The sequence below is a fragment of the Abramis brama genome, assembly GCF_963993115.1.
Source record: "Abramis brama genome assembly, chromosome: 3".
NCBI lineage: Eukaryota > Metazoa > Chordata > Actinopteri > Cypriniformes > Leuciscidae > Abramis > Abramis brama.
In genome coordinates this window covers 29,970,604-29,996,188 of record NC_139965.1, presented here as the reverse complement: position 1 = coordinate 29,996,188, position 25,585 = coordinate 29,970,604, and the positions used below count along the sequence as shown (strand labels likewise).

Genomic DNA, 25,585 nt, shown 5'->3' with positions numbered 1-25,585 from the left:
CTGTTTCGCTAAATGTGTGAAGAATTTTGAACATGTGGCTTCATTATTGACTGATGCTTGTTAGCAATTGAAAAAAAAATTATACTGTTGCTGTAAATATTATATTATATTATATTATATTATATTATATTATATTATATTAATTTCTTCCTCTGACAAGTGTTGTTTGGAGATTTCTATTGAGTAAATTAAAAAAGTGGCTACAGAAAATGAGCAAACAAAAAGATGGTTACTACACTACACCAATAGTGATATCTGGAAATAACACAAGGTGATCCATTTCTAAAACAATTAGCTGCAATTAACATTTTTGTTTTAGTTTAGATTTTCTTACTTTTTTTTCTTGTTCATTGTCGACTTTTCACAAGAATTTTGGGCAGCATGTGTGTCTAAGATGTTGCGATTTGGCAAGACCGGTGTTTACTAGTTCCTTCACGGCCGTGTGTGTGTGTGTGTGTGTGTGTGTGTGTGTGTGTGTGTGTGTGGATGCACAAGCTTAGGTATGCGCCGTGTATGTATGTGTGCTAATGGTGTGAGTGTGTGTGAGGTCTGAGGTGTCATGTGACAGCTGTACAGGATGGCATTTCTTTGACACTAAAGAGTGTGAGCAGCTCTCCAGAATTTAAAATTCAGATTTCAGATTCTGTGCATATGTCGATACGGCAGTCACATCCGCACTGTGAGACTGCCCTTCCTTGCCAGGCAATCTGTTCATCTCCAGCCCTTCATTAGATCTCATCTCTTCCCTCTCTCTCTCCTGGTCTCACACTTCTTTTAGCTACTTTGTAGTTGTACTTTTTCTGATTATGTAGGAACTTTTTTTTCTCCTAAGCATTTAAGTGATTATTAAATGCTACATTCACAGTCTGATTACAGTTAATTATTAAAAAACAGTTGACTTAACACTTATGTGTCTTGATGTAAGCCAAGGCCATAGAAAATCTGTTAAATAGAGAGAAAGAGGAACAGAGAGAGAAAAGAAATTAAGGCGAAAAAGCTCTATTAAATCTTGGTAACACAGCAAGGTCCCATTAGTTAACGTAAATTAATTAAAGTACAACTGTTCATGTTAGCTCAGGTCCATTAAATAATATATACATATACAATCTTTTATTTTAATAATGTTTTATTAAATGTTGAAATTAACATCAATTAAGATTAATAAATGCTTTAGAATATTTTATCATTGTTAGTTTGTTAACTAATTCTAATGCTAACAAATGAAACCTAAAGGGTAACACTTTACAATAAGGTTAAATGAGTTAATGTTAGTTAATGCATTAACTAACAAAGAACAATACATTTGTTACCGTATTCATTCATTTATCTTTGTTAATGATAGTTCAGAAAAAATTAACCTTATTGTAAAGTGTTACCTTGTAAAGTGTTATCAAAAGCTTTTTTTTGAAGTACAATAAGACATACATCCTAACGTACTTTTGTTACTGATCCACCATTTCACACACCATGTTTTTCCCATATAATGTTTGTGTGAATGCAGCTACAATGTTGACAGGAAATCCTGTAACAACCCTCATCAACCAATTCCAGCTCAATGGAACAGTTTAACACACAGAACCGCTTTGCTCATGTCACCTCAGGGTACATGATTAACTCCTATTAAAGAGGTCTGTTGCCGATGGTTACCAATGCCGAGATGGTGACCCCACTGAATGTCTGTTGGTGGTGCGGTATGGACACACACTTGCACGGACACACACACGCACACACACACACACTCACGCGTGTGCACACACACACACACACACACACACACACACACACACACACACACACACACACACGCTATCCCCTTCTATCCCCTTACACTAAACCTACCCATCACAGAAAACTTTCTGCATTTTTACATTTTCAAAAAAATATAATTTAGTATGTTTATTAACCCATTTCCCTCATGGGGACCGCTGGCTTGTGAGGACATTTGGTTCCCACAGTTTAATATAAATCAAACGCGCACACACACACACACACACATGCTCACATTTGGTGGCATGAAAACTAGAACTACTGAAGTTTGTGTATGGTAGTTTAGGAAGCTCTGAGACTCTACAAGAAAATATGTCAGCTTCTTTCTGGATTAATCACAACAAAAGCAAATACAGAAAGGGAGAGAAAGAGAGTAAATTAAGCAACTCTCTTTGAATGATGTCATGAATATATTTGGGGGATTTTCTTTTAAAACTATGACACTGGATTGCATGTCAATGAATAAACACATTTTGGAATTTTTTTAAATTTGTATTCCCTTTTACATTTTATTTAATTGCAATTTTAAAACAAGTAAATGTTATAATTAATGTATCCTGAGAAATAAACAGATTTGATCTAGCACAGTATTTCCCAAATGTCTGTGTGTGTGTGTCTTTCATTGCATTTTTACTCTCTGTGTGGGCTTTTATTCACCTGACTTACCCAAGAGATTCTCTTTATCTAAAAAAAAAAAAAAAAAAAAAGGTTATTTCATTCAACCGTCTGGCTTACAGCTTTGAATATAACTGGCTCCATCTTTCCCTCACAGAATTCATGCTTCACTTCACTCCAATAAAAGCTGGGCCCGGCCTGCTGCAGAATGGACCCTGGTGACTGTTTGGAGGCTATTGAGAACGTTCTCCGTTTCATACAGTCCCACTTACAGCTCAACGTTTTCATTAATGGTGGTGAGCGCATTAACCCAGGCCAGCACCCAATTACTGCCAACAAGGGACTGATCCGTCTCAGAACGCAATCTGAAAATGTTGTCATGCAAAAACCAAGCAGAAAGAGAGAGAATTAGAGAAAAAGAGGGAGGGGGTGGAGGAGGGGATGGAATTCTTTCATTAATTTAACACTCATTAAAGCTTGGGAGGTAGAGCTGATTTTAAGTCCATTAGTTCTGAATGCAGATGACACTGACAGGACCTCTGAGATTCCTCAATCTGACGGAGTGGGGTGGTGTTAACCGTAAAAAAACGGTTACCCCCAACTGGGGGGCAGTATACTCTTTCTTCCTCTCTCTCTCTCTCTCTCTCTCTCACTCCCCATCTCTGTCTTTCTCTCCCTCTAGGAAAATGTACCAAATCTCCATCCATATTTAATCACTGCCATCTGACATCACTTAGGGGTTATGTTACAGAAATGTAGAAGTCAGGATAGAGTTACATTAAAATTTAATCTAAAACAAAAAGACATAACGCTTTGAAGTGTCTCAAGACACTTCTTCTACTTTGAAGACTCCATCAGATTCTTGATCATGTGCCACCTGAGAAATTCCACACATATGTAAAAGTGATTATTGTGAATTGCAGTATCTCTGGTAGGAGGCTGATTATCTATCACTCAGTGAGATGTAAATAACACCGGCCGTTGAATATTAAATATCGGAGATGTTTTACGGGTGTAAGTGTCACATGTTCGTGTGTTGAGTTTCATGACACGGCTCCTCGTGGAGCTGGGTGATAGCGCTGACTGATTTGAGTTATGTGGTGAGGAGAGAGGATAATATTACCTGGGTCAGGTCTACCTGCCTCCATGGCCAGGGAAGATGACACCTGTCCTGTGTCCGCACTGCTGCTGAATGGAGGCGACTGGTCCAAAATATAGCGCTGTAAAGATACAAGGCTCGCAACACTGAGTGAGTCACAAACCAACTGTTGAGAATCACAGGCATCGTTTCCCGGCCGATGTCAGCTACTAAATGTCAAATGGAATATTCTGTAAAGTTCTTAAAAATGAAATGAAATGTTTTTATCATTGCTTGGATCGCAGTCGCACTGGCTGCACAAGTCTTGCCGTCCACAGCACAATGTTCTCAGACAAAATAGCATTATCGTTACCAGGCTATCAGAAATGTTTTCACAATAGTGACAGCTCAAGGGTTGTATTTCACCGCAAATCGCTCAGAGGAACACAAACAACACCCACACAGCAAACTAAATAAACAGTGATAAAACGAAACCCAATACCACAAAAAGGAGATACCACAACAAACACGCATATAGTGTATTCACATACCGCAAACTGTCTATCTCTCTCTCTTCATACCGTGAAATGAAGACCTCAGCAGATCTATATAACAGTAATTCAACAACATAATCAAATTGTTAGTGCAAATGCTGAGCATCCCATTCTCTTTCCGCCATGTTTCCACCACGCACACACATACACATGAATACAGTGGACCACTGACCACAGGAGGCTTGGCCATTATAGTACAGCCATAACTAACCCTGATTAGAGCCGTATTGATGGTCTGTGACATGCAGTTTGCTATAATATGCTGCCTGGTCAAATGGCTGCAATAATGAAGTATATGAGAAACACTAAGTTTACTCTGTTGTTTTAATATGGATGGATCGATTATCTAATAAAAAAGCCAAAGGACTCTTAGAGGTTTTAAACTACAGGATGTACTCTGTTTCTATTGGAAAGTAAATGTTTTGTGCTGCAGATGCAGAAAACACAAGTATTCTGGGAACAAGCGCAAGTAAACTATCCCTTTAATTCTGGTTATTCATTAATATTTCCTGTCTTGTCATGTTTGATTTTTGAGATATTTTAGATTATAAAGGCATAATCTACTTTATTGGTCACTTGCAACTAATTAGAATTCATATTTTCTTCAATGAGTTGCTAAACACAATATCCTAAACTATAAAAATCTCTGCAGGGCTAATTTTGACTGTTAAAACTGGGCTTTCCCAACAGTCGATCAATTAAAAATTAACTTGTAGGATGGAATATTTGTTATTCATGCCAGATGCCATAGTCACGTCTGGCCCGAGAGCACTCTAACATCTTTTTGATGCATTCATTTCTATTCACTTCAGACTCACTTCAGCAAGATTTGGATTGAACTCTTCATAAAAAAGGTATCTGGGTCAGTGGCCCTGAGGACTACGGCATCTCGATCAGCAACACACAAAGCTTCAGGTGTTTTAAATCCTAGCACGGGTCAATTGTGGCATCCTGGAAAGAACCACTGATATCAGTATGAATGTCTACAGGTTTTTTTCCCAAGTCCATAATGCAACACTGGAAACTTAATGGCTCCTGTGAGAGAGTCCTAAAAAGACCTATCAGGGCCTGTATCTCTATTCCCACCATTTAGAGTACACACATACATATTCATGCTGACAAGGTTTATTGCGCTGCCTCACGGCCCTCATCGCAACAGGTTAATATTAAAACTCAGCCGTTACTCCTGAGACCACACCAGAGAGAAAGAAAGAGAAAGAGATGGATTAAGGGGGGGAAACAGAAAGAAAACGAGAATGAAATGAACACAAGTGTGATAGAAAAAAGGAAATGAAGCAGACATGCAGGTCTGATGTGAAGATAAAAAAAAAATGAGAGGACAGATTAGTGATAAACGCTGAATACAACAAACATTACATTTACATTTATTCATTAATCTGCTTTCATCCAAAGCGATTTACAAATAAGTAAAATCAGACGTGAGGTTTTAAACAATGAGCTGTGTATCCAAGTACAAAACCTTGGAGAGAGAAAAAAACAAAGAGAGAGACAAACGGTGTAGATTGCTGTTTCTGAATTTACAGTAATTCTTGAGTTTCTCATATTGTTCACATGGTGAATATGATGAACAATGATTAATTTTGCAATACTGACAGAAGGTTTAAGAAGTTTCCATCCATGTAATAGAACTTTCTGCCTTAAATTTTTACGTAATATTGTGTCATTTAAACAAAGTATATTAAACAGACTTAAAAAAAGCTGAATCTCTTACAACTTAAAAAAATGTTGAACTTATTTAATGTAATCTAAAAACATGTTTCCATAACTTATTGATCATTTTTTAAAGTGTACCAAACTGCTCTTGTCTGAAATAATTATTAATAATTAGAAATAATAACTGATTTTTTTTAATTATTATACCTATAATCATTTAGTATATTTTTTATTAAATATTATTGTACCACCATAAAATGAAAAAAAAAAAGAATGGGTCTGGAAAAAAAAGTGGGCAAAGAAGAATATTTTGTGTGTAGATAATATATGAACTATTTAAATGTCTTCATACTACAATGAGGCTGATCACAGTGTATAGAAATTCATGTATATATATGTGTGTGTTTACGGCTAAAATATGTCGTTTTACCTTCTTTCTGACAACAGTTCCTCCGTTGGCATTGTACAGTATGTGAGGATAGAGGAGGAATGCATGTCCTTACAGTGCATCTTAAGACACTTTGACGATGAGGAAACGTAATCTACGGGATGACATTAACGAAGGAGTGAGCATCTACCTGTCTTTGAGCCCCATGGCAGACAGTGCAGGCTAAGGTTACCGGCCCTCATTCTGATGGTGAAAGGAACACAATCAACCTACTTAATCTCCCACTGCTCTTAAAGGAAGAGGAAACCGATCTGGGCTCCATTCTACAGACAAACCACACAAGAGTACATGGGCTTCATCTTAAAATGGACCTACACATTAAATTACACTCAAGCACTGGAAGCACAGATGGCCTAAATGCAGCCCTTCTCTTCTTTTATTCACAAGGGAAAAAAGAAAGGAGGGAGAGATAGAGGGAACTGTTTTCATAACGGACAGTGTCACCACCCTTGTGGCCTTGAGACTTGGAGAATGAGCTCCGAGTCCCTAAAATTTAAGGCATTAGCATCAGAAAGAGGCTAAATACCCGTCCTGCAATAAAACCCCAACAAAAGAACTTCCAGCAATTTCAGCAGTGATGATAAACCCAAGCCTGAGACAGCCATTGCTCTGTGAGAGGGACAAGACCTTACTGTACGCCCTCCCCTCGTACTGTTGGGAGGCTTCTGCAGGCATGAGTGCACTAATAAAGTACGCACCCAATGTCTGCCCACTGCCGCCTGGCTTTTAGGACCCCACAGTGAGAGTCCCACCTGTCTGTCTAGGGACAATGGCAGCTGTAATACAATATCTCTGTGTGTGTGTCGCTCCGTGCCAGGAGAAAAGCTGAAGGAGTGGACAGATAAATGACTCGCACAGTTGGACTGCGGCCAGGCCCCTGTCCCACCTCAGACTCAGAGCGAACCTGCGGCCAGACCGAGCAGAAGACAGAGCCCTGATTCAGGATTCAGTGACAGAGAGAGAGAGAGAGAGAGAGAGAATGAGACAGAAAGAGTAAGAAACAGAAAGATTGAGAAAGTTGTACTTTTTACTGAACTGTTTCAAACAGGTGACTTCGCACCTGCTCCAAATTCTGATTTAAGACACAATGCATATTAAAATTGGGGTTGTGCAAAATTCTAAATTGAAAGACTTCAGAGTTCACTTTCAGTTCATGAGTATGATTTTTTTTTTTTTTTTTTATGACAGGGAGAAGAACGTACTGAATTGAAATTCAAAAATACTGTGGTCCGCAAAAGTTAATTAAATAAATATGATGGAATATATAAAATATGATTTATATAATATATATTTTTTAAATTTATTTTTTAATAATGGCTTTTCTTGTCAAAATGTATTTTAATTCTACTTATTTTACTCAATTCTGCATCCTGTTTACTACCTGCTTTTTTCAATCAATTTAATCCTGAATGGTGCACAAACCTTAGTGAAAATATTATAAAATATACAACCTCAGCCCTTAGTATTACATGTGGCTCTGTGTAAATGAATCAAAGAAGCCTTTATTTTTTTCTGTCATGACAGAGCATATATTTCAAAATGTATCATTTAAATATTATATATTTAAAATAGATATATTAACAAAAATGAATTTCTTAGAATTATTTACACAATTGTGAATTGTTATTGCATTAATACTTCCTTTATGCAGCATTAAACAGTATTGTGTAAAGTCATATTTTTATACATGCTGCTCAAGATGCAGCTTCTGTGCTGTTCTTGTAGTTTGATACACACACACACACACACACACACACACACACACACACACACACACACACACACACACACACACACACACAAAGACAGGCTGAGAAATCTTCCTCCATGTTTGCTCTTTCAATCTAGAGGTTCTCTTTCAGCCAGCTGTGTACACGTCTCAGAGACTGAGACTCTTTCCTCAGGAAATCATGAACCATGAGAACAGAGGGCGGGAGTGAGTTAAGAAAAAGGGAGAAAATACCGGACTAATCAGGATGAAAGTGAGGATAAAGGACAACACTAATAACAGACAACGAACAGATGAAAATCCAAATGAGCAGTGGATCCATGAAAAGACAATGCTAATTGCCCTAATTGTATCCTTTGCTCCTACATGCCACACACGCCTGTCACCTGGGAATGATTGACAGGTGGGCAGGTGTGGTGCTGAGCAGTGGTTCGGTCGAGCAGCACTTCAATTGTCCCAAAGGTGTCTTTGATCTCCCCTGCGTAGACCAAAAACACAGCAGGGAGTCACAGCCAGCCCCCGGGGCTAAAGCCACAGACACTATAGAGCAGAGGTGGGTCCGTTACGTGAAGAGGTCGCACGCTTCATTGAGAACTCCCCGAGGCTCATACTGAATCCTGTCAGATCTCATAACCTTCCCCTTTGAGAAACTGAAACAACGACCACCTGCCTTATTATTCACTCGCTCACACCACACCTCCATAACTGTACAGACTGCAGATCTCTCATCTGTAATATTATCATTATATCAGCCTTTTCTGCTAATAAGGTAACTCCACATATCAATCTGAAAAAGGCTCATTATAATCTTGTTATTTTGCACATTCTACCCCTTTTATTAAATGTAATGAAGTAAACTGCATCTTCATAGACTAACCTGCACATAATATATTGCTAATGTCGAATTATAAATAATGAAAATGGCTTACTGACCCCATGTCCTGTTTCATAAAAGCCAATGAAACTGATTAATACTCTGAAGCATGAGCATGAAATAGAGCACACTTAACACTGTAATAAAACAATGAGAAACTCAAAGATGGAAAGGTGCACTCAGTTCCTTCATCTCTGTGTGTTTTTAAAAATGCACTGCCCTATTTGCTCAAGCAACAACAGGTCTCAGAAAACGTGTCACGAAGCTGTTTTCATTTCTGTGGATGCTGCAAGGCAGGGGGTAAAGAGTGTTATTATTATTATTGTTATTAATTATTTTATATTTTATGTCCTTATCTCATTAGTGTCTTCATTGTCTCATAAAATTGTACCTCTGTCTTTTGCATTTACAGGATAAGTACAGAAGGCCTTTATACACACACACAAATATTATCTCTCTTCTGGATCATTCTCAATTCTGCTGATCATTCTGCTGTTCAGGTGTTTTAAAAAAAAAAAAAAAAAAAATCTAATCAGTTATTTTGTATAAAATTGTCTGCTTCATAAAAAATAATTTCAGAGAATGTTCAATTTCAGTTTAAATCACATTATGAGACATCCATGCATGTTGACTGGTTTAAATAAGACGACCATTTACTTAGCAGTGAATAATAATAATAATAATAATTATAATAATTATTATTATTATTTTAATAATAAAAGGAAAAAGAAGAAGAAGAGGATACAAATTAGGCAATTATACTGCAAATTTCAGATATGCAGTGTAATGTTTACAACTCAAAATAAGAACTGCAGAAATAAGAACATGACTAAAGATTATTAAATACATATTAAAGATTAACATTTCTCTATTTTTTAGTTCATGAAAATTCCATACAAATATTTTATATTTCTTCATTTATTTTTAAGAGAATAAATGAAAAATATGGAATTATTATTTAAAAGTAGAAAATGACAAAATAAGTTATTTTTTTATTTAGCCTATTTGTTATTATTATTGTTATTTTTATCATTAGTAATAATTAGGAAAATAGGTTCTCTTATATTTTTAACCATCGAAATTTAACCAAGCTATCATATTGTGGTTTAAAATGAAATTGGGCATTCTTTAAAAAAATTTATTATTCAAGCTGTAGGCTATTGACGTCATAATGTGGGATAAAACACGACGTGGGAGGCATAAACATTATGTTTAATAGCCTAATATTCAACGATATCAGTCATTACATATCAAATTGAGAAACTATTAGGTGCACAACATTACTTTTACATTACAATCAAATGATTGGCCTTAAGAAATGTATACATTGACGAAATTAACGCAAATATGAAATGCATCGGTCCAGGAGCAAAATTTAACGGGTGTGAATCAAATCACTTTTATTGCAAACACCGTGAGACAAATGTCATAATTGAGAGGGGTTTGGTGTCAATGATGTCAATAAAGTGCGCGCTGTCTGTCATTGAAGAATCCGGAAACTGGGCTGTTCAAACAAAGTGCCTGTCCCGGGGTGAGAGCACAGATTGAGAGGGGCGGGGACCCTCTGCCGCTCCCGGACTGTTTGCAGGGGTCATTTAGCATCGCGATCTTGTAAATATTGGGGAATTTAGCCAGCTATAAAATCCGGGGAGGAGGCGGTGTGAGGCGAGAGGATGCAAGCCTCGAATTAACAGATCCTGCGTTTCAGGAAGTGCAATGGTGTGTTAAATTAAATGCAGCTGGTGAAAAAGCTGGACATAGGCTATATTTTATTTTAAACGATGATAGATTGATAGTTATTATTTTATTTTTTAAAGCCCACTATTAATCAGTGACATTTCCTTAAAGGGTTTATTGCTTTAATGTTTTAAAAGTAGTTGAATAAGTAGACTACCACGAATCGATAACAATATAATAACAATAAAATACCCCGATAACAGGATTTTTTTTTTAGGCTAGGCTTTTGTTGGTGGGGACAAAATGTTAAAGGGCGACTATAAATCCAGAGGATAAAGCAAATGCCACTATTCGTTTGTAGAGAGCAAAATAAATATAAATAGGCTCATTTATATTTTTATCATGTATAGGCTATCATATGTTGGCTAAAGGGCATTTACAGTCCGACTAAAACCAAATCTCCGGGAAACATGAGACAATCATAGGCTACCAAATTAAAGCATCCTAACTCTCATTACAATATGAAAATATTTTCATCTAAAAACTATTAACTCAAAGAAAACGGGTTAGCCAAGCCAATATGAAAAGTTTCCCTTAAATGAGACAGGAACGGTGAACCAATCCATCTAAACAAACGATGAAAGAAAGGGGATTCTAAAACGATCGATTGTTTAATTAAAGATGCTGAAGCCTGTCAACCGCCAGAATGATGAACTCAGAAATGTGACTTACAGAGGAGCTGCATGTGTTTTAATGAAGCACTCTGTAATTGCATTTGCATCCTGACGGACTCGGTCTGACACGTTGAAGTTAAATATGTAACCGACTTTGGATTAACATTTCACACGTTTAATGCACTCTGTCGGGAGAAGAAATCCATAGTCCATCAGCAGAAGAAATTCTGCCAGAACTAAAAACAGGATATCGACTGGGGAAACTCAAAATTATTTTAAATGGAAAAAAATAAAACAAATAATAAACGAATAAAAAATAAACGTATATAATTTTAAATAATTAAGATGATTGCATAAACGCGGTAAAACACAATACAAATCATCAAGACAGACACTCTTTCTTTTGGAAAACTGATGTATTTGATTATTAGAGTAAAGAATTACAGTATCGTAGTTGTTAGTAGGTATTAAACTGTAGAGAAACTGGGCCCTAAAAGATCTTTCAACTTTTCAAGAAAGTGCATGTAACAGTCCATATATATATATATTTATATAATATTTATAAAAACACTATCATCATTTGTCCCCTGGCCGAGATGGACTTTGTCTTGTCGAGTAAGACTATGTACAATTGTTGTAAAGGAATTTGTTGCTCCACGTTCGAAAAAAAAAAAAAAAAAAAAAATGTATAGGGTGCGTCAACACGTGATGTGCAGTAGATGCTAGTACCTAGCAGCAGTTTGAAAGCCCAACAAAATATAAACCTCAAAGATCACACAAGGTATTTTGTCTTTTCCCCTCTCATTCATGAGTGTGTGGACCTCTTCATGTTGTCATCTAACAACCCTTTAAGCTTTGTATCCTATTTGCACAAATAAAGAGTGAGAACTGAACGTAATAAAAAGCAAAAGGAAAATACTAAGGTCTAAATAAACAGCTGAGGTGAAACCCATTTTTTTACATTTCTTTTTTTTTCTTTTTACCTTCTAAGACAGAGAGAAAAGGACTAACCTATGTCCCTGGATTTATGAAATGTTGATATTTCTCAGAGGAAAGTTTCTACACAGCTTGTAAACCATCTAGCACAGATAAGTGTAAAGTATTTACAGCCTTACGTTGCACTTTAAGCTCTAAATCATTACATGAACATCAAGTTTTGTTAACACATACTACAGATAGAAAATAATTTAATGTCATGGTGAAGTCTTCTACCAAGAAAAGCTAAGTTTCAAAAGCACACTTTAAAACACTCATACAGATTCACTCTGCTGATAAAACGGAAAATAACATAAAAACTAAGTAACTGTTAATATTTCCACTTGGTTTTCGAGCAAGGTTATAATCACTAATAAATAAGCTCCAAAAACTATAACGTGTTGTACATTGTACAAAAAAAGCAAGTTCTTTTCAAACTCCTCTTCATAAAGTCTTAATGGCAAGCAAAAGCTGATACAGTTTTTTTCCTTGCTTTTCTCTTTCATGGACGCATATTCTGGAGCACTTGTGTGTGCCAGTTAAAGAGTGTATGTTTGTTCATGAGCACAACAAAAACGATTCTCTAGTTTGTCACTATCTCCTTGTCCTCCATGAAGCGTGTGAAGCGGAAGTGAGTCCCATTCTCTGTGTTTGCCATTTTCTCTAGGCCAGCCAGAGCAGGATTGGGCTCAGAGTTATGCAGCTTTTCCATGCTGCCCGTCAAGCCTCCGATTGGAGAACTGCCCCCATTGCCCACACTCCCTGACAGTGGAGGGGGTAGACCTCCATTCTGGATGACAGAGATCTCGTTGGTTTTCATGGCCAGGCCGTTAGAGAAAGCAGCAGCATACTGATTCCAGAAGCTGGTTGGGTCTCCGTTTCCAGCTCTACTAGTTAGGTCCTTTTGGAAGAGCTCAGGAAACTTTACAGGGTTGGTGCCCAGGAAAGCCATGGGGCCATCTACTGAAAGCCTGCGACCACGCCGTGCAGGAGCACTGTTCCACATGTGGGTACCCATATGCACCTAGAGAGAGGGAGAGAGAGAAAGAGAAAAAAAGTAGAAGAAAAAGGATTAAAGAGTATAAAAACAAAGGATAAGGAGAGCTACATCATTTAAAGTTTGGAAACATTAAAATGAATAACACGTGAGTTGATGCAATGGAAAAAGCGGAGTAGTACTATAATAATTAGTATTAAAATAGGCCCACTGGAAGCAGCATTTGTCTAATTATTAAAACAAGGTTAAAATTATGTAACATTCTCTCAGTGAGAATGGTGGTCTGCATATGAAAGAAAGGGCCTGTAGACATGTGTTCTGAGAAAATTGCACTGTCCACTCTCATTGTGCTGGACAGTATTGTATCTGACAGTTGCCCCCAGTTCACCCTTGAAGCATGCAATACATTTAGGGGGAAAATAACCTTGTTTAATTGTTAAAAAGCATTGAACATTATGAGGTGCAATTTTAACAAAGCTACTTTTACAATTTACATAGTTCTAAAATTATCCATTCCCCATTCATATGAAATTCTTTTCAAATTGATTTTGTTTAATGCAACGCTAATTCATAATATAATATTGATTAAATTGATTTTTAAGAGTAAATTAACAAAATCAATATTTTATGCTGTGAAATCAGACTATTAATACAAAATATCAATTTTCAATTTCAAAATTGAAATAAAATAAATATTTAATTTAATTTAAATAAAATGAATAATTTAGTCAGAGGGAATTATTTAGCTTGATAGTTACATTCCTTCCAGAAAATTTAGCCTATAGTGAGTAAAGTTTATGCAATCACATATCCATATAAAACCTGCAGGATTCTGTTTATCTGTGTGCTAGGCTTTTTTATTGTGATCATTGTGACAAACTCTGGAAAAAAAAGAGAGCGTGCCACTGCTAAGGGTGGTAGCTGCTGGTAACTGTGATTAAAGCCTGTTAAGTAAAGCATTCCCGGCTATGTTGCACCAATTTTAAGCTCAGGTTTCAGACCAATATTCTTCTTTATGGGATGACTCAACATCCCATTTCTGCATCCCCTTTATTATTTCAGTATACATATATATACAGGGTGGGCCATTTATATGGATACACCGTAATAACATGGGAATGGTTGGTGATATTAAAGTCCTGTTTGTGGCACATTAGTATATGTGAGGGGGCAAACTCCTCAAGATGGGTGGTGTGTACTAATATATACTAATGTGCCACAAACAGGACTTTAATATCACCAACCATTCCCATGTTATTACGGTGTATCCATATAAATGGCCCACCCTGTATATATATATATATATACATACACACCTTTGGTTTTGTGCAATGCTGTTTATACTTATATGCTTTCCCCCCTTTATAATTCACAATGCATTCTAATTGTTTTCCCCAATCAATTCTGGTTTATACAGTCAATACCCATTGTGGCTGGCTTTTCACAAATATAAATAGCGAAAAAACATCTGGAAATGCTCAAATAATGTATTTCATAAAATCTGAGAAAATTATTTGCATCTAATATGCAGTGATAATTACCTTGAGATTTCCTTTGGTGGTAAATGCTCGTCCACATATGGTACAAGCAAAGGGCTTCTCTCCTGTATGGGTTCTCTCATGGATTTGCAGGGCACTGGAGGAGGAAAATGTCTTTCCACAAGTGGTACAGTAGTGCTGCTTAGGCGTCCTCCGTGGTGGGGCAGTCGAAAGTACTGGAGAAGTGGAAGCAGATGAGGTCACTAATGCTGAGGGCAAGTCTTTTACTTCAGGTTGAAAACTATGCAGAAAGCCGTTGACCTCAGTCTTCATCATGGAGGTCAATGGCCCAACAGACAGAAGGGATGGAGTTGGGCTGGAGGCAAGACTGGTGTTGGGCTCGAAGAGCTGGGAGGGCAAATCTCGCATCTGATGTGTCAGCATATGTTGCTTCAAGTTCCCCTTGGTGGAAAATCCCCGGTTGCATGCTGTGCAAATGAACGGTCTCTCTTTGGTATGGCTACGGTAATGGATGTCCAAGGCACTCTGGCAGGCAAATGTCTTGCCACAGATGTCACATGCTGTATTCTTTAGGGTGCCTCGCTCACGGAAGGGGAAAAGCATGCTAAGAGGATCTTTTGATGAGTTAATTGAAGAAAGATCCAGAGCTCCAGGACTGGCAGAATGAGACTGCATGAGACATGCACTAATGTGCTCCAATGACAATGCCCTCTGCTGTCGATCCTCCAGACTTGGAGACTTTGGCTGTTGGATAGTACCATTAGAGGGTGATGGAGCTTGCATGGAAGAGGTAGATTCAGAGACAGCTGGACTTCCGGCACTTTGGCTTTCGAAGTCGCCTCCAAGTGAAGAGGAGTCATTTGTGAGTCTGTCTCCTTCCATTAATCCGTTCTCCAATGATTTCCCTTGGTCACACTGCACTTCCTCTACTGCTCCCTGGTTGGCACACTTCTGGCTCTCCATACCTAATGACTCATGTGGAGTAGGGGATGAACAGAGGCTGTCTTGAGATGCATCAGCTGACTTTGGTGTGTCTGGAATACTGCTGTCTGGTCCATCCTCAATTCCTTCCATGTTTTCATCAGAGAAATCAAGATCATCAAAATTTCTCTCGTCAAATGAGCCAGCATCGGACCCCATGGATTCTGGATAGTTGTCAGGAAAAGGGGTGTTGGGGATCTGGCCACCCATATGCATGCGAATATGCTGCTGCAGTACCACAGCATTTGTGAACTTCTTCTGGCAAATAGGGCAGGAATGCTGGACCCTCAGTGGCGGCATAGCTCGATGGACACTGTAATGAGTCTTGAGGTTGCCCTTGGTGGTGAAGGCACGACCACACACTTTACATTTGAAAGGCCTCTCCCCAGTGTGTGTGCGGTAGTGCATTTTCAGTGCACTCTGACAACTAAGAACACGGTGGCAGATAACACACTCATTGGGGTCTGTCAACTTCCTGTCAATGTTCTCAACAAGTTGCTGAAGCTTAGATGTTTCTGAGCCTTGGAGAGGATCAAGGAGACCTCCGAATGGAAACTTAGCTTTGAACTGTTCTGACATCAGGGGCATGAGTGGGTTAGTGGCCATTGGAGGGCTGTTGGAGGTGGTGTACTCAATGGTACCCTCCACTGCAGAGCTCATGGTTGTTGTTAAACTGGATGACTGATTGTTTTCTTCAGCTTTTCCATTTGAGGTAGGCAGGGTTGTGCTCTCACCTTCTTCCAACACACTTTCTGTGTTCTTCATAGGTGTATCAGCAGGACCTGAGTCGCTTTTTGCAGAATGAGAAGGGCTGCTTATAGCCAATGAGTTATTCTCTTCTTTCTTGATGAATGGAGGCAGGCTTGGTATGGTTGGTGGAAGTAACATGCCAACAGAAGATGTCATAGTAGACAGAACAGGTTTACTATCGAGCCAGCTAGTCACTGGCTTCTCAGGAGGCATAGACATACCATAGGGAATGCCAGTACTCGTTGGAATATTGTCTAGATGCTCTGGGACAGGGTATGGGTTCATCTGAATATGTGGATACTTCTCTTTATGACGCTGAAAATGAACCTTCAAGTTACCACGGGTGGAAAAGCGGTTGCCACATATGTTACACTTGTATGGCCTCTCACCTGTATGAGAACGTAAGTGAATCTGCAACGCACTGTCACTACCAAACACCTTGCCACAAAACCTGCACTTATGCTTGAAAAACGTATCCTCAGAGCTACTCTTCGGTTCAAAAGATGAGACATTAGGTGGCTTGCCTTTTCTTTGCTGAGCCAGTGCAGCCAGTGAGTTGAGATCCTCAACCGTGGTACCGACACTGGGCAGTGCACTGGAAAATATTGGGTTGCCTGGTGGGGGCTGAGGTAGAAGGGTATTAGCCACAGGATTCAAAAGGCTTCCCATTGCAAAGGCAGGTGTGGATGACTTTGCAAGTGATGGGTTTCCTAACTGAGGATGCAAGCTTCCTGCATTGCTTGGCCTCTTCTCTGAAGGTTGGGCATTAACTGTAGCTGGCACTGGTGCGCCGAGGCTTTGAGATGACTCTCCCACACTGGAATTGCTCTGAGGTAGCTGCACAACATTAGCCATCTGTTTCAAACTGCTAATGCTTGCAGACTGGCTAGCTATGCTCTGTGCCAACCCTGCAGCAGCTGCCAACTGTTGAGATAAATGGGAACTAAGAGTGGTTAGCGGGCTAGTACCTGAACCTAAAGTCACAGGGGAAGAACTAGGTGGTGCTTGAAGCTCAGGTGACTGTGACGCTAGCAGAAGAATCTGGTGACGAATCTGCTCGATGAGCTGTAGCTGATGGATCTGCTGTTGCTGTAGGGCCAAGAGCTGCTCCATGAGGGCTGGCACAGCCACCCGTTGCCCTCCCGCTCCTCTGGTCTCTTGAGAGAACTGGGCCACAGCCACTTTGGTGCTCTGTAGGTTTTCAATAATGACGTTGCTGTTGATCATGGAAAAATTGCCCAACTCAGTCAAGTTACCCAGCTGAGGTAGTGAGACAGAGATGACAGAGTTCCCCATACTGGACCCAGAGCTGCCCAGAGCTCCATGGCTGCTTCCAACACCACTGAGTGGGCTGCCACCTGCCATACATCCACTTCCATCATTATGGGGTGCAGAGACTCCTGACATCTCTGTGTCCATGGCCTCCTCTTTGTCAAGTATGTTCTGCTCCAAAAGGTCGGTCAACTCTGCTTGATCTGTGTTATTAGTTGTATCATTCATCTGCTCATCAGGATTATGAGGAGAGGATCCTGGGGAGAAGGTTCCGGAAGGAGACACTGGATTTTCATTCACAATTAGAACTAATTGATTCTTAGTGCAATTCTTCTGGTGTTGTTCAAGGTCCAATAGTTCAAAGAACTCTTCGCAACATCTGCTGCAGACATGGGCACCCGAGTCTTTACAGGGGGAGACGTCCAGGTTGGTCTCTGTGTCCCCTGCAGAAGAAAATAAGAGGAGGGGGGGGGGGGGGGGGGGGATGGGCAAGGGACAAGAGGATTAGCGATTAGAGATGTTTTGTATCTGAAGAAGCAGCTTTATCTGTTCAAATTCTTTTGTTGTTAATCTTCCGTTAATCAGTTTAATGCTTATCCCCCTCATACGTTCAAAAAACAACCATCAAAAAATAAACAAATACCAAATAACTCAAAGAAAAGGCCTTCACACTATGTAGAGCTATGATGAAATAAAATAAGAAAAGAGACTAAATCAATAGCACTTTTACAATATTGCTTAAAAGTGATCTTTGAAGATGTGTATCAAAGTCCCATCAATTCGACCACCTTAGGTAATCATTTTCTTCAGATAATCCATCAAAACATAAAAATACTATGAACTGAGAACAATGGGCCCTAATGAAATTTCATAGAGGGTCATTGATTTCCAATATTTCATACTCCTCACTGTCTACATGTCCACTAGGCACAAATCAACCATTTGAAGGACTTATTAGACTTTCAATTTGCTGTCAACTTTGCTCATTTTCAACCAACGGCAGGCATCTTGGACAGGTTATCCCTGTCACTAAACTAATTTGTATCCAGTCAGCCTGCAATCAGGATCTGACAGGAACAAGTAAGCCTTTGGCATTCAGATTGCTATGCACTCTGCAGAAGCTCAAACTCATTCATACCAGGCTAAGCGTGAATGAAGTAATTTCATGATCATCTTAATACAGCGCATTGTTTTTAAATTATGTTGAATACTAAATAATGATTAAATCAATAAGAACATTTCTAACTGTTTTAGGTGATGATTTATGCAGCATTTCAATGCAAGCACAAATATATAAAAAAAACTCTTACTGAACATTTGACTAAGCAAGAAACTCTTTGCTTGTTCAAAAAATGTTTAAGTGTACATTAATAATATCACGTGCCAGAACACATGATGATTTTCATTTAAATTATACAGTGGAACAGGTTTTGAAACTTTTTCTAGAAAATTAACCATAAGAATTTGAAATAGAAAGTGAGAAAAACTATTCTGTTGCCTCCCTCCCTTCTTCTAGGGCAGTGGCCTTTCTTCAGTTTCCTCATTCTTTCTCACCCCACCTCCTCTCTTTTTGTCCCTCAAAAATCATGCTGTTTAACATACAAGTTGATTTACAAATTGTGAGGCAAACTCATTGTGGGGCTTTGCTCTCAACATTTTCATCAGCGTGGAGATTCATTTGCAAATGAAACCCCTGCAAGAAGTGTGTCCCAGCCCTGTGGAGAGACAGGATGGCTCCCCATTGTTCCCCAGCATGGGAGTGTCAGAGCAGGGGAGAGGGGCGAGGGCCCAGCCTGCTCATCACGGCTGGCTCTAAAGCAGATCCTGTTTAATTCAGGGATTATCTTCCCCCTGTGTCTCTCTGAGCTGGAACATCAGATAACGTTAAAGTTGCCATGACAGTAAAGCCGTGTCTCACACAAACGATGTGTTGCCCAGACGGAAAAAAAGTCAACTTTTTTGATAAATAAGTTTTAATATTAAAAGTCTGTTAAAGTGAGGCCAATGAAAGGGAAAACGTGAATATAGTTTTGGGGTAGGTGAAAAAATTAAATTAAATTAAATTCATTTTCAAAAATATACCCCCCCCCCCAAAAAACAACAACAACAACAACAAACAAACAAAAACGAACACAAAACAAAAACAAAACAACAACCAATAAAAACACATAGCAAAAACTACTATTACTGATAATATAATGATGATGATGATGATGATAATAATAATAATCATAATAATAATGCACACTACCAGTCGCTTGTTTATTTACAGTCATATGTAATGATAATTCAGCTCAAAAATTAAACAACTGCAACCTATTGAAGACCTTTGTTTTCGGTTGGCAAATTTCATTTCATAGTCACTTTACCTCATCATAAAATGAAAAAAAATACTAACAAATTTTTTTTCTCTCCCCCTCAGTGAATATGTAGCTACTATAAAAGACTTACTAAAAGATGAACAACAGCACAAGTCTTTGGAAATTGATAAAGACCTACAATCGGGGGGGAAAAAAACAATTCTGAAAAAAATTAAATTGCTATGCACAGAAGTTGATACTATATCCTTAAAAATGCATATTCAAAAGTTACACCACTGTGGACTTTTTGAATGTAATTGTTTTTTTTAGAAATTTATATTTCATTAAATATTTTTTGAGATTTAAAAAATACCTTGTTTTCTAACAAGATATATTTGCTAGAATGTTGACATTTGAACTAATAACTGCCAAACAATGATTTGACGATCATCATATGACAGATATGAATGATGAAATAAATTCTTATGTCATATCAAATCAGATCATTTTGACACTGGTACAAAAAAAAATGGACACATCTTCATGCACCAAAATAAATAAAGTAAATTAGCATTAAACAAATGAATAAATAAATTATCCTTTTATTAATTATTTTCCGTCTCAAAAACCAAGACAAGGCAACAGAAATACATTTTTCTAAGTTTTAGAAAAGCATATATTTTCGGGAACTTAATTATACCCAAAATAATGACAATGCGTAATGGGCAACTTACAAAGCTAGATGTGTGTCTACAGCCAATAGTACATGGAAAGCAAGAAACGACGCTAGTTTATGAAAGCTATTGTACTCTGTGTACGGCGTGTAGATTAGTGAGACAGAGCTAGTTTTGATGAGAACAGGTTTTTTTACAGCGTGGTTGCTTTGGGTCATCATCAGCATGCTACAGAGCAAGGTCAAAGATCTCATCCCAAGCAAATCAAGACAGAGAAAGGAGAGAAAATTGGCAATGTGGTAAGTATAAAAAAAGAGTAACTAGAAAAAAGAGAGGATAAACATACATGAGAATAATTTGTAATGTCTACATTACTTTTCTCAGCTGCAGGCGCCTTGCTAGTTGTGACTTCGAAGAGTGAGTTACCGTTCACTCAAAACCTCCTTCTGTGTCCCTTACTCTCTTCCTCCCGCCCTCAACTTTCATGCTTTCCCTTTGCGTCCCTCCCTCACTTTCTCTCTCAAACCATAGAAAACTTCCCACTGAACACTAGATGGTGTGCCTGGGAAAGGCTTCTCTACTGGTCACCGAGCCCTCATCCTCAATTCTTTTGACATGCCCTTAAAAGCATTGGTGTGAGAGGGGACTATAGCAAAAAAATAAAAATAATTAAATAAATACTCGGTCGAAACAACTTCCAAAAACATCCACTATAAACACTGGCAAAATGACAAGATACGAAATCCCTGTTGTTTGCAATGCTTGTGTGTGTATTTTGGAGGGGGGGACCTCCCTGACAATCTCTCTGGGTGGGTGTGTGGCAAATTTGCTGAGGTGAAAGGGGAAAGCAGCCACACTGATCTCAATCCACATCACCCCCACCTCCTCACCCCCACACACACCACCCCAGAAAACGTAAGAGCCTCTGTTTGGCCGGCTATAGCACAGCATGTTGGAGGTCAGAGACATGGTACACATGAACACACCGTGACCTGATCTCTTCTTGCCTCCCCACCGAGGGAGCCTGGCAAAGGTTAAAAAAGCTCTACATCCCACCCTTAGTGACAAGCCAGAGAGGACAGACTCCTCACCTCAGTCTAGCCGTATAGACTGCTTTCTAATATCCCACACAGGCCACAAAGCATAGGTAGAAAATTAGCATCTCTGTTTTAAGTTTTTCTCAGAAAAGAAGACAACAAGGGAAGTTTATCTGTTATTAAGGCCTGGTTTTCATTGAATTTTAGCGAAAAAAGTTACCAAGAAATGCTGAAGTCAAAAAGACAGCAACAAATCTCTGAACAGTGAACACTAAGGTTGTGCATTTGCCTCTTGCTTTGAATGAGGCAAGCTGCATTTGGCAAAAATGTGAACTTGGTCAGCTGACAGTGGTTGACAAATCCTACCATTCACTTCGTTATTCAATTTAAATGGGAAAATCCAGCAATTGTATGGTTTTGAAAAACTGTTTTCTTTTCCATTTCTTAAATTCTAGCAGTAATCACATAAACTTAACTTATGAATGCCTTTCGCACGTAAGTCGCTAACCAATTGCTTATGTAAATCTGGGCCTGTTCTCGTATTCATTTTTAATAACACTGAGTTGATTTCTGTACATCCATGTTCTCTACAAATTAGTTTGTAGAGAACGTAGGTTATAGATGGTTAAACTGTTATAGCTTTGTTAAAATACGATGCTGTGCAATATAGGCTAGGCTATTGCATCTCAACACATAGACCCGCGGAAATCAGTAGACATTTTTTACAATAAAATGAAGAATCTTAATATTTAGCAATTATCTATCATTGATATATAGGCCTATATTATTCTTTTTTTTTTGTCTTATAAGCAAACATCAATACATTGTAGGTTTAAGGAACACCCTTTAAACTAAAGTTCAGAATTCTGAAAGCAACTGGTGCCTATATAGCGGCCCATGAACTGTAACGAAAAGCAGTTTAGATTGTTTTATTTAGAACACTAAAAAACAAATGAACTTAATGTAAAGAGAAGAAGCATAACATAATGTTGATCTCCACCGCCTTATTAGATAACTAATACTCGTGGTGTGCCAGTGATTAATGTTTCTTTATGAATCTTCCCTAAAGATTGCCGTAGAAACGTCATTAAAAGAACGGTGTGCTATAATAGCCAACTAGCTTTCCCTTTTGCATTAACCGTATAATAACTTCTACTAATTCTTCACGTTGCACGACGGAATTGAAAATGCATTAAATTACAAAAAGAATAAAAAATAAATAAATTGAAGGAAATTAGTTGGATCTAGTTTCGATTTGAAACAAAATATCTTCAAAGGTCCCACAATCAGAAACATGATAGCCTAGAAAACGCTGAGTTAAGCAAGAGATAGGACAGGTCCCCCGAAACATTGCGTTTTAAAACGGTTCAAATAAGACACTTAACATATCAAAATGTCCAGTATGTCTTTTAAATTCTTTATAGCTCGATGGGACGTGAGACGAACTTTGACATGCAGTTTAGCAGTAGTAAAACAGGTAGGCTATAGACTTAAAATGTTTAGTTAATGACTGTTGCAAAATCTTCAGTCACTGCCTGCCTGACTGTTCCAACACTGAAAACTATGAAATTATAAAGACTACATTTAGCATGAAAGCATATTAGAAGAAAAAAAAGCCCCACATAATTAGGCTTGTTAGCTTATATCGTTGTTTTACATGTCCAAAGAAAATAATACATTTATAATAATTTGCACTCTCATTTAGGTCGAAAAACGTTTAATATATGTGTAGTAGCCTAAATGCTTGTTTTAAAAGTTGACAACGCACTGTATGAACGATGAGTTTGGTCACAGTGTGTGTCGGAAACTACATGGCACAGCTAGTGAGCTCTTGATCACAAAACTCAAGTTGAAACTCATTTAAAAGCAAACGAACGAGATACCATATTGATAAAAGTTTTGCGATACCCGTCTACTGTATAAGAAGGTAGGCTACATAAAAAATTAATACGACGCAAAAAAATGTCTAAATTATATAAGTATGAAGTCATTATGGAAAAGCTCGATTACATGAGATTGTGTGATTTCGTTGTTCGATCGCCCGTGACTACATGCCATTAAAGTTTAATTTAGTTTAATTATTACCTCTTATAAAGTTTCACAAAAGTTGGAGATACTAGGGGAAAATATTTTTAAACAAAATAAGTTTAGCTGATTTAGCCTCAACCTTTGAGAACGGTCGCATGACAGCCTACTTTTCGATAACGGTGATAACATGGAATAAAACGCTGCTGAGGTCTAGAGATGCAATATAATATCCCACAGAAGCGGGGAAGAGGGTGAAAAGCTGAAACCATGCGAATCCCCTCTTGTGTGGGCAACTTCAACAGGCCAGAACAAAACTAATTCGATGAGTTTTAACTTTTACAAATGATTGCTGGTGAATTTTGGAAAACCTTTAAAAAAATTTAAAAAATATATAACTTCACCTATATTATAGGCCACTTTCTTTCATGAGTCAGTTTTCATGGACCAACTTTTAAAAAACACACAATAATGGCACAACGTGATTCTTACTTCAAAGAATCGAACAGAACTAGATGAAACGTGTTTTTGTTTTAGGATAAAGTGATAGTTTCTGATGATCGCACGAGGAGTGTAAAAGTTTTCAAATGTAGGCTACTTAAATAATAGAGCTCTTTAAGCGAGTCCATTCAGCAGCACAATAATATAGGGATATTACGATTACCAATTCATTGCCTGGGATTAAAAACAAGGAAGAGTCACACTAAATACGTTAAAACCAACAATAAAAAAATAAAAAAATAAAGTTAGAAATCCCCTTTTGGTAAAAAAAAAAAAAAAAAAAAAAAAAAAAGTGCAGAGTGAGTTTATGTGTGTAATAAGGGCTTGAACTCACCATTGTGCTCGGTTGGGACCAGCTGCGAGTCGGACTGGAAATGCTGCGGCTTCGCTTGTTTCCTCCGCGACATGCTGGCTCACGCATCAGCCACGAAAGAATAAAAAATTACTATCAAATCTGCTCAAAATTACGGAAATCGAGCCCATCCACCGCGCATGTGTCCTGTTATGATTATCAATAATGCCTCACGATTAATCATGGAGGGGAGGGGGTTTGGGGGGGGGGGGTCCTCTGAAAGGCGATTGGCACCTTGCCAGCCCCCTATTCAAATGAAGTCTCTTTAATCAATTAGCCGCTGATTTGCTGGGGACTCTTGTCTCTCTTGCTGCTCCCACCCAATGAGTTGATCCGTGTGGAAGAAAGGCTGGATTTTCCAACTCCCTTTAGATACAGTTTAACCCTTCTTAGCAACCATCTGGTGGCTACGTTGGAGCTTAACTTAGCCACTACAGGAATGTCAATTTCTCTTTCGAAAGACCAACCGTATCTTTTGATCTTTCAGGGCATCAAACTGGTGCTCAAAAGTTGCAATTCACCCAAAAGTGTCCGGATAGCCAAACTGTCTGCCAAAGATCTTCCAAAGCCTTTTTTTCCCGTAGCTAGATGTTGCGGAGCGTATCGCGTATCCTCGTTTGTGATTGGCATTAAAGTTGTTGTAATTCAGCTCCTGGACGATTACAAGCGCACCGTTTCTAACCAAGCCGTTCTTTCCTCAAGGCAACGGTGTTAAAAGTAGGTCGGTCAACTGAGTTTCGTGCGTAATGGCAACTATCGGCGTCTCGAAAGTCCAAAGAATGTATCAGATGTCCCAAATCAGATTCATCTGATTATTGCCGAACGGGATCAGTAACACGTTTTCATCACACGCCGCATTCAGCGAACAAACAAACTTTAAGGGCCCATGCAGAACGGTGAGAAATCGTCAGCCCCACCCTCTGTTATTCTATTGGTCACTGCTCTGTTCTATCATAACTAGTCTCTCTCAGTCTCGCACCCTCCTCTCCTTCCCACTCTCTCACCGCGCGACGGAGACAGAGGAACGCTCGCGCTTCATAGCAAACCTCGTCAGCTGTGCGAACGCATCCCATCTAGATCAGCCTGTTTGAAAATGATTTCGCAAAACAAATTTAGCATATTATGTTTCGAG

The 25,585-nt window shown here is 38.5% G+C and overlaps 1 protein-coding gene across 1 annotated transcript; it reads right to left on the bottom strand.

Moving 5' to 3' along the window:
• Positions 1-11,487: 11,487 nt before the first annotated feature.
• Positions 11,488-25,339, bottom strand: sall1a (spalt-like transcription factor 1a). The gene is made up of 3 exons (XM_084108532.1): positions 24,436-25,339; positions 14,604-18,007; positions 11,488-13,089 (listed from the first exon to the last, which is right to left on the bottom strand). Exons 1-3 carry the CDS (start codon positions 24,506-24,508, stop codon positions 12,649-12,651), a joined length of 3,918 nt encoding a protein of 1,305 aa, XP_083964658.1. The 5' UTR covers positions 24,509-25,339; the 3' UTR covers positions 11,488-12,648.
• Positions 25,340-25,585: the final 246 nt, after the last annotated feature.